At 34.9% G+C, this 11,042-nt stretch overlaps 1 protein-coding gene across 1 annotated transcript; it reads left to right on the plus strand.

Annotated features, from left to right (window-relative positions):
* The first annotated feature begins 2,288 nt into the window (after nt 1–2,288).
* Nucleotides 2,289–10,590, plus strand: LOC125855552 (probable alpha,alpha-trehalose-phosphate synthase [UDP-forming] 9). Its single transcript, XM_049535284.1, has 4 exons — nt 2,289–2,529; nt 7,467–9,555; nt 9,717–9,984; nt 10,081–10,590. The coding sequence occupies exons 2-4, from the start codon at nt 7,574–7,576 to the stop codon at nt 10,402–10,404; spliced, it is 2,574 nt and encodes an 857-aa protein (XP_049391241.1). The 5' UTR covers nt 2,289–2,529; nt 7,467–7,573; the 3' UTR covers nt 10,405–10,590.
* The last annotated feature ends 452 nt before the right edge of the window (nt 10,591–11,042 follow it).

The following is an 11,042-nucleotide window of genomic DNA, read 5'->3' on the forward strand; positions in this document are numbered from 1 at the left end:
GTTAGATTACAACTTATTGATCAATCTCCAAAATAATTAGTGAAATTATTAAATAAGTATTACATATATAACATAATACAAATTAAAATATATATATATAAAAAATTAAGCTATACATACATAATCAGAATGGTGTTTCCATTGTAATCAAATTACACAAATTGGTATATATTATGTTTTTATCTATATAAAAATGGTAATCATGCACGTATACAAAATGATCTACGACCTAAATTAATTTTTCAATTTTTTTTCTGGGTATGAAATGTACCAACACAAAATAATAAGTATTATAACCAATTTAATATTTTTCAATTTTGTTGTCTATAAACAATCCAAAACACACTATCAACTGCACCAATAGATGTACTTAAAAATTATTACAAAAGTTGGTGTTTATATATGACCTAAAATATAACAATTACACCAAAAAAAGTTCTCAGATTATGGTTTGTATCATAAAAACATAATATACACTATCTATTACACTAAATCATCTACACCAAGTACACTATCAATTACACATAATATTCTACCAAAAAATATTCATGGAATTTTACGTTTCACCAAATCATTTACCAAAATAAAATCATCAATTTTGTTGTATATGAAAATCCCAAAACACACTATCAACTACACCAATAGATGTACCCAAAAATTATCACGAAAGCTGGTGTTTACATACGATCCAAAATATAACAATTACACCAAAAAAAATTAACGAATTTTGGTGTTTATTAAAAACATAATATACAATATCAATTACACCACATGATCTACACCAAGTACACTATCAATTATACCTGATATTCTATCAAAAAATATTCATGGAATTTGACGTTTATACACGAATTAAAATAGATCATCTTTTTAACCAAATCATTTATCAAAATAGAATCACAAAATTTGGTTTTTATAATCAACCAAAAAACCCTACAAATTAAGCCAAAACAAATACCAAAAAATAATCCCAGATTTGGTGTTTAGTAACAACGTAATATACACTATCAATTATACCACTCAATCTATCAAAATTAAATCCATAAAAGTGATTTTTTAAACGAGCTCAAATACACCATCATATTCAATCCTAATATGGTCAGTTTTCGAAGTAAAATTCAACAACTAAACACCTAATTCCGTCTGTAACACAAAAACATATACCAACCTAATAGATTACAAGATAAAGATCATGAAAAAAACACCAAATATATTAAATAAAATAATTAAATTAATCACATCAAAAAACACAAATTTAATCGTGATTTATCACAAATACCTGATACGTCTCATCGTCTGTTGTGTTGAATTAGAATTGAAAAATTATTGTTATCCATAACTGAACAATCAATCAGAATGAAGAGAAAGAGAGTTTTATTTTGGTTAAAATAACATTTTATGATGGGAGAGAATATATAATCAATCTGAGTAAATCGTGAAAGGTAAAAGAATTGGAGAAAATTAGGAAATGGTAGAAAATCGTGGTTGATTATTACTACGCTACATTTTTGTTATATTAATTCCTATTTTTTTTAAAAAAAACTATTGCTATGTTGCTGAAAAAACAAACTATTATTATATAATGGTTATTAAGATAGTTAGTTTGTATACTTAAGTTTTTTGCCCAATTTTTTCAATAAGAAGAAGAAACCTAACTTATAAACTAATCTGACATAATTAATCCGATTAATCCAAAATTGAACTATTGAAACCTAACCAAATTTACTTATTTAGTCTGATGATATAATTTGCAAGTTCATATAATGAAAAACACAACAACCAAATCGAACTACTCAATAGACGAATATCCTCAATAGCAAAATCATAATTTTCACTGAAGAAAATTGAAATATAAAAAAGCAAACACTTGAAAAGATCAAAAAAAGTTCGGCATCTATTATATATACATAAATATAGTATAATTTTCTGTCAAAAAAGATTTGGATCCTCCCCGACCCTTGCTAGTTACACCCAACCTCCTCCTACTTCCAAACCCAAACAAAAAAGAAACAAAATAAAATAAAATAAGTTGGTAAGGTTATAGTAGTAATAATGTGGTAATAAGATGGCAATTTGTGGAGAGGGTTGGAAAGAAAAAAAAACTAAGAAATTCTATGTGGAACCATGGTTAGTTTGTACTAACTAAGGTAAAACCTCCTTAGTAGTAGAGAGTGGAAACAATCTTTTCTCCTCTTACACGTAAACATGAACACGTGGTACTTTGTGCAGCAACACTTATACTATTTATTATTTATTATATATATATATCATTGTCAAATACTCATAAATCCTCATTTGGCTTTATCACTATCCATTTTCCTCTCTCCAGAAAAAATACTACTACTCCTCTGATCTCTCTCTCTGTCTCTCACTATTTCTTCTGTTGAAAGTTCAAACAAAAATCGTCGGTTCGGTGTTTTTTGGTTTTAGCTGTTGATTTTATGTATCTGATAACCTTGACCGTTTCGGGATTCATCGGTTGTGACGTCAGCATTAGTTTTCCGGTCACCGGAATCGAAAGTTTTATATGTATGGACCTTCCTCTCCTTTGATCTGCTTTTCCTTTTTTTTTCTGTTGAATTAATGTTTTTAACTGATTATTTGCTGGAAAAATGGTTACAGATTAAAGGGAAATTGAAATTGAGTTCAGCTTATTTTTAAAAAAAAAAATTATATTTTTTATTTTTTTGATGAGTTTTACGATAAACCAAAAGATTGAGTTCTAGTTGTGTGTAGATTGAAGAGCGTTCACTAGAAGTGATAATTTTATTTAGCTGATTTATATTGATTCTCTTGAGAAATTGTTGGGTCCTTTTGAAGATTTCTAATTTGACCTAATTTGAATTTAAGGTGAGATTTTATTTTTTTAGCTTATTGTTTTCATCGTTTATTCATTTATTACATGGTTTTACCTGTATCTTGACTTGATAAAATCAATTAATTTGGTCCTTGTTCTGTCGAGCAAAAAAATAAATTATTTGTGTTTTTTATTGATTGAGTGTTTTAATGACAGTGCTTTAGCTTCTCTTTTTTTTTAAAAAAAAGGAAAATTTCATTCCAATTTGCCAGTGGTTTAGGTTTTCCCATTTTATGATTCCCTGCTTCTCTTACTCTGAACTCAAAGAGGAGCTAAAATGTTTTCCCTGGATATGAAACTCTCAGCATTAAATGGTTATTTTACAGAACCTTGAGATATGTCCTTGGGTATTTTTTTAATTAGGTTAGATTTGTGAAAAAAAGAATTTACATGCCTTCTCCCTCTATTTTTACCCACATCATTACATTGAATTGTACCACTAAGGGGTCGTTTGGTCGGAAATAGGTTATCATGAGGTTAACTATCCGGGACCAAACGCATATCCTGGTATTATTATACCTCACACCAAACGGCTCCTAAGAGTATGCTAATGGAAAAATGTGTAATGAGTCATGGAAGTAAATAAATGTCAATATGATTTAAATGAAAACTATTGAAGTAGGGATTGTTTGGTGAGGGTGTATAAGAATAGTGATGTATAGGGTGGAATGTGGATTAGTAATGCTGACATTATTTTTTATCCACGGTATAGTTTGGTGCATAAAAAATAACATCATTTCTAAAAAGCATTATTTGTTTAAAAAATACCCTCCGCATTCTTTAGCTTTGTACACTTCCAGGGCATGTGTCTTTAACCATGCCTGTGCGTGTATTAAAAATCCTTGTATTGCTAATACCTTGGTTCGCTATGTATTAGTTATAACTTATACACATTACACAGGATACTACCAAAAAGGGTGTATAACTGATGCTTGCATCAGCTATACATTGGTTGAAAAATTGTACCGAACAAGGGATTAGTAATACCAAAACTGATACATGCACTATTTTCTCTAATACCTTCCATCAAATGACCCCTTAAAGTTCATGCCATGCATAAAGTGCTACCATGCTGGTGTAGTGTAGGAGGAAAGTGGGCATATGTTGTATATAGCTTCCCATTGCATTTATGCAAAGAGGATAATTCCACAATTAGAATCCATGGCATACAAGCACTAAAGGAGCATATCTGACATAACATAGACACATTTATTTGACCTTCATGAAAATAATTATGTAGAAGTATGTCACCCATATGTTAGTAAAGGCATTGGAAAGATTAGGATAAGAGATTTCTTTCTCAAAAAAAAAAAATTAGTATAAGAGAAAAAGGGAACAGGGAAGTACCTAGAGAGTAAGCAATGGAGAATTTTATGTTATTTATACTTTGATAGTTCGAATCATGCACGCCCATGCACGTAAACCTGCATACCCTAATAGTTGAAGGAAGTGGTATTATCTAATAAAAGTTCCACATGTTACGATGGAGAAATTTATGCTCAATAATGCATGTAAAGAAATTCATTTAATGAGTTGCTGAAAAGGATTTCCCCAATTTGGAAACCTTCAAAAGTTTTGAGGTAGACGTATAAATGCAAAACAACAATCATGTCAAAGCAGATTGATCTGTTGGTAGCTATTAACGTTTTTAGTAGTTTGTATGCTTCACCCAGACAAACCTAATCTAAGTAGTTTGTATGCTTTGACCAGACAAACCTAATTTAAGTAGTTTGTATGCTTCAACCAGACAAGCCTAATTTTTAGTAGTGTGTGTGTCGACCCGACAAACCTAATCTTTAGTAGTCTGTGCGCATTGATCCGGCAAAGCTGAATATTTTATCAAACTATGATAGAATTCAACACCCTCACCAAACGATCCCTTTGGATAGTCCAGGAAAAATGATCAGGCATTTAATTCCATTTTAGCTAATATCCGGTAGAATCTAATATACATATTTCAAGTAATATCCAGTTGAGGTTTAAAACACCCATGGTGATCACACATAAAAGAATCTTGTTTTATGGAATTAGACACTACTATCTGTGTTTTTTCGTTGAGAGATTTTCTTTGGTTGCAATTAATGCTGTAAAAAGTGCAGTTGATGCATGAGAAAAGGCGAGGTGAACCTAGCATGAACCAGCGTGCTATTTAAACTTCTAGAATGGAAAGATCTGGGTGTGGGGATGTTGAAAATATATTCTTTGTTTGGTGTATCAGGGTTTATAAGGTCCATTCATGGTTGCAGTCCTGGCTACTCTTTGCTCTAGGCCATGGCTTTTTTGTATACTTATGGTGTCCATTCTAGGTTTTAAATTGCAGCGCTATTGTTCAGGTTCATTAGGTAGTTGTTGCCTGTCGTACAGAGTAGCAATTGGTTCCAACCCTAATTATATGGTTCACTTTGCCAATGCTCCCTTCCCTTGGAGAAATTTTCTGGTTAGGTCACTCTCCTCCTCTAGCCTAGTTTTAGTAAAGCCAAAAGTCTGCTTTGAACTACCTTTGCCAAGAAACAAAGACGGACTTGCACCACCATCTCCGTGCAAAATCACTGCCAACTTGTTCTCAAGTTCAGCGTGTTGTACCTACTGGCTGTTTTATCGTTATTTAGTTATTAGCAAAGGCAGTATAACTGTAATACGTATATACTAAACTTGATATAAGTGCTACACCATAATTGGCAGTCAATGTGACACGGTTCGATCTGATATGAGAGAACCATCTTAGGATGGTACTTTCTTTCTTTTTTTCTGATGTCAAATCATTGTTCACTATTTTGCGAGATTCAATGGACTGCTTTGAAGGTTAATTGAAGATTGAGTTTCATTTTGTATAGTATTTGCTTCCACGCCAGTATGGGTAAATGCGCTAATTAGACAAAACCATGTCAACACTTAGGGAACTGACATAAAAGTATGCAGAAAATCACCTGTGGTATATTATTGCCTATTGGTCTAGACTCTAGTAGTCTTCTTCGAAGTGAAACCTTTGTAGTTTGACCATATAGCTTGTTTTGGAGCCGAAATTGGGTTGGAGAAAACTCATGAGAACAATTTGGGAGCTGAGAGAGGAAATCCATAAATAATCAAGACCAGTCTGATGTTAACCGATTGTCTTCTGTGAAGTGAAATCTTTATGATTTGACTATATAACTATCTTATTAATCCAATGTATGGACTCTTATGCTATTTTGGGGAAATCCCAAGTATCATTTGGGAGCTCAGAGAGTAAAAAGGCGTAGATAATATTAGTGGTGTATTATGCAATTAGTAGTCTCTTCCGAAATGAAGTCCTTGTGGGTTGGTCATATGGTATCTATTTGATTCAAACAGTTCCAATAGTCATTGATAATTTTCGGATATAGTATTGGAATAGAAAGGTCCATTACGTAATAACTAATAACAGTTGGTGTTAGTCCATCTTTTATTTACTTTCTTTTTTTGATAGGTGTTGTTTTTATTGTTTGTCACCAATGTGAAATCCTTCTCGTTATAATCTTCATCAACTGGATTTTGGGAGATTTATTGTATTTTGGAAAGTAGAAGGGAGAAATGCTGTTGGTTTGAAAAATATTTTTTTTATAATGGTGGTATCCGAAACAGTTCACACACCTCGACTGTTTCACCATATACCTGCTACCTCACACCAACGTATATACCGGGTAACTCTATCCACCAAAGTTTGGGCAGTTGAAAGCATTTGAGCCCTAGCCCTGCTATAATATTCATCCCATTTCATTGACTGCTGCATGACTCCCTTGGGTTTAAGTTTAGGTTTCTACTTTAAATTATATACTAAGGAGATAGAAGAAAAGTTGTCGGTGAGACTTAGTAGCTCAGTTGGTTTGCTACTAAACACTCCCACCTTGTTGGTGAGGGTATGATACCCCACCTTGTAATCCCCTCTCCATTTCCCCTTCCTCTACCCCAATTTTATTTAATTAAAAAAAAAAAAGGAAGAGGAAAAGTTGTCCTTATTGTTTTGAAGCAGCTTTGGAATGTTTATCATTTCTTTTAATCTGAAAAGTTAAAGGCAATAAATAATGCACCTGAACTTGTCTGTCATCTGGTTTTCAAGTGGCTTCCTTAATGTTTATCATTCCTGAACCCCTTCGCAACCTTCCGTCCAGTTTATCCGACACATGAAATAATAGAATTGAAATTGATTATTCCTTCCAGAACTCAAATCTTTTCAGCTCAAGAACTACTATCATTGCTACTTGGTGGCCATGGTTTGTAAAAAGCCATGTGCTTGTCGTAAACTCCCAATGCCATCACATCCAAAAAAATTTGCTCAACCTGTATGTACCTATGCTTAACCCATCACTGTTACCTGTTAAAATGGGATTGTATTTGTACCTTCTGTATGTTGTATTTGTCAACTTGGAATATTCTCATTTCATCTCAAATTGTCTAATTGGGATGAATCCTTGGAATAGGGTAATTAGGAATCGGGTTTCTCCTCTTTGACAATGTTTTCACAAACCTATAAAAATTATTTCGAGATTGTTTCTTGCGCAACAATTCTATTAGCCTTCTGTTTTTAGCATGTTTGACATCATTCGCTGGAATTATGTGGACTTAAAAATCTCTTTTTTTGGTGGTTTTGTAGACTGCAGGAAAATTTGATTCAGCAATTACTGGGGCACACTTTTCTTGGGTTTCACATACCTCAGCAGAAATTGTATGATAACGTAAGCTAAGTTCTACTTCAGAGTCATGGCATCAAGATCTAGTGCAAACTTTTTCGACTTGGCATCTGGGGACATACTGGATATACCTCAGACTCCTAGAGCACTTCCCCGTATGATGACTGTTCCTGGGATAATTTCTGATGGTTGTCGCAGCAATGATGGGGATTCAGATAGTATGTCATCTGCTTGTCACGAGCGAAAGATCATTGTTGCAAACATGCTGCCTTTGCATGCTCAAAGGGATACAACAGCTGAAAAGTGGTGCTTTAGTTTGGACGAGGATTCTCTTTTGTTACAACTGAAGGATGGGTTTTCACCTGAAACTGAGGTTATCTATGTGGGTTCTCTGAAGGTAGATGTGGAGCCCAGTGAACAGGAGGAAGTTACACAGCGACTACTTGAGGAGTTCAAGTGTGTGCCTACCTTTGTACCTTGTGAAATCCAGGAAATGTTTTATCATGGTTTCTGTAAGCAACAACTGTGGCCTCTTTTTCACTACATGCTCCCGATGTGCCCCGACCATGCAGATCGTTTTGACCGTCAGCTGTGGCAAGCTTATGTCTCAGCAAACAAGATCTTTGCTGATAAGGTTATGGAAGTGGTTAATCCCGAGGATGATTATATCTGGGTTCAAGATTACCACCTCATGGTTCTTCCAACATTCTTAAGAAAGCGGTACCATCGAGTGAAGCTTGGATTCTTTCTTCATAGCCCATTCCCATCATCAGAAATTTACCGAACTCTCCCAGTTAGGGATGAAATTCTAAAAGGATTATTAAACTGCGACCTGATTGGCTTTCATACTTTTGATTATGCACGGCATTTTCTGTCATGCTGTAGTAGAATGCTAGGTCTAGATTATGAATCTAAGCGAGGTCACATCGGACTTGATTATTTTGGTCGTACAGTTTACATTAAAATTCTTCCAGTAGGCATACATATGGGTCGACTTGAGTCTGTGTTGAATCTTTCTTCTACATTTGCTAAAGCTAAAGAAGTTCAAGAGCAGTTCAAAGGGAAGAAAGTCATTCTTGGTGTGGATGATATGGATATTTTTAAAGGTATTAGTTTGAAATTACTAGCTTTTGAACACCTACTACAGCAGCAAGAGGATTTGCAGGGTAAACTTGTTCTTGTCCAAATAGTAAATCCTGCTCGTAGCTCTGGAAAGGATGTTCAGGAAGCAAAGAGGGAGACATATTCGACTGCTGAGAGGATCAACCAAATTTATGGAACTTCTAATTATGAGCCTGTAATTTTGATAGATCGTCCTGTTGCTCGATATGAGAAGACCGCATACTATGCTGTTGCTGAATGTTGCATAGTCAATGCAGTGAGGGATGGGATGAACTTAGTGCCTTACAAGTATATTGTCTGTAGGCAAGGCTCTCCTGGTATGGACGAAGCTATGGGTATCAAATCTGATTCTCCTAGAACTAGTATGCTTGTTGTGTCTGAATTTATTGGTTGCTCACCATCGTTGAGTGGGGCAATTAGGGTAAATCCATGGGATATTGAAGCTGTGGCTGAGGCTTTAAATGTGGCCATTACAATGTCGAATTCTGAGAAAGAACTTCGTCATGAGAAGCACTACCGGTATGTGAGCTCTCACGATGTAGCTTATTGGGCTCGTAGTTTCATGCAGGATTTGGAGAGAGCATGCCAAGATCATTATAGTAAGCGTTGCTGGGGCATTGGCCTGGGCCTAGGTTTTAGAGTTATTGCACTTTCACCAAGCTTTAGAAAGTTGTCCTTAGATCACATTGTTTCCTCATACAGGAGGACTCAGAGAAGGGCTATATTTTTGGACTATGACGGTACTGTTGTACCTCAGTCATCTATGGTTAAATCTCCAAGTGCCGAAGTTATTTCTCTGTTGAATGCTCTAAGTAATGAACCTAAAAACACTGTGTATATTGTTAGTGGCAGAGGAAGGACTTCATTATGCGAGTGGCTTGCACCATGCGAAAGGCTGGGAATAGCTGCTGAACATGGGTACTTCATAAGGTAAAGACCTATTCATCTTGTATTCTTATAGTTACTTTATACTTGTCATTTGCAGTTGGACTGTAGTTTCTCATTTGGAACTTGTGTTCAGGTTTTGTTTTATTTTTATTTTTTTACACATTCATCTACAACATGATCTCTATTGTTTTTTCTCATTGCAGGGATTGTAAAACTTCTGAATGGGATCATTTAGATTCTGATCTTGAATGGAAAGAAATTGCGGAACCTGTGATGCAACTTTACACAGAAGCAACTGATGGATCATTTATAGAATCTAAAGAGAGTGCATTGGTGTGGCACCATTATGATGCAGACCCTGACTTCGGCTCCTGTCAGGCAAAGGAATTGTTGGATCATTTGGAAAGTGTACTTGCAAATGAACCTGCAGTTGTTAAGAGGGGTCAACATATTGTTGAAGTCAAACCGCAAGTAAGTCTTCCTCCTCTGTATGTGTGTTTAACTATGCAGCACAATCATGTTGCATAATGCTGTTCAAAAGTTTTGAATTCTTTACGTGACTTGCAGGGTGTTACCAAGGGATTAGTTGCAGCGAAAGTTCTCTCTATGATGGTTGAAAGTGGGAAACCACCTGATTTTGTGATGTGCATTGGAGATGACAGGTCGGATGAAGACATGTTTGAGAGCATATTAAGCACTATTTCCAGTCCGTCGGTCACTGCTGCCCCTGACATCTTTGCCTGCACTGTCGGGCAGAAGCCAAGCAAAGCCAAGTATTACCTCGATGATACCGCTGATGTTCTTAAACTTCTTGGAGGTCTTGCTAATGCTTCTAATCCAAAGCCAATAGATACTGCTCAATTCCAGCTCGCCTTTGGTTCTGTTATTTGAGTTGGCAAACAAGTCCGTCAGACAACTTTGATATAGAAATTACAAAGTATCTTTAGGGCTAGAGTTCTTTTTAAATATAGTTTCGCAGTAGTGATTGTGCCTGCCCTGAATTATTAACAGGCACTGATAACTTAACTTGTACATATACATGACTCTTTAATATGAGAACTTGGTTTATTTTCTCTTGGGTTATAGCTAAATGGAAGCTCCTGGCGAAGATGTATAAAAATGCATCAGGTGAGTTCTTCATATCATTGTGAAATGTGCTCGTTTGTACCAAAATGAGGTGTTTTTTGTTTCACAAGCACCTTATTAAGTGGCTATGGTGTGGAAAATCTTAGTAGTTCAGTTGGTTGGGTTTCTGAATTTTCACCTTCTTGGTGACGGAAAGAGTTTGATTCCTCACATGATAATCTCCTCTTCATTTCTCCTTCCCTTGTCCCTAAATTTTATTTTATTTTTTTTCTTAAAAAACAGTGGCTATGGTGCATGTAGGGGGTTTGAATGACATTCCAAACGTCCCAACTCCGAAGTCATCCCCAGCCCTTAGTTGATTTTCAAATTTTATTTTCATTTTTTCACTTCATTGCCTGTTATTATTTTTATTATTTCTGTCATCCTCTATTCTTGTTAAATTA

This window comes from Solanum stenotomum, chromosome 2, assembly GCF_019186545.1.
Source record: "Solanum stenotomum isolate F172 chromosome 2, ASM1918654v1, whole genome shotgun sequence".
Classification (NCBI taxonomy): domain Eukaryota; kingdom Viridiplantae; phylum Streptophyta; class Magnoliopsida; order Solanales; family Solanaceae; genus Solanum; species Solanum stenotomum.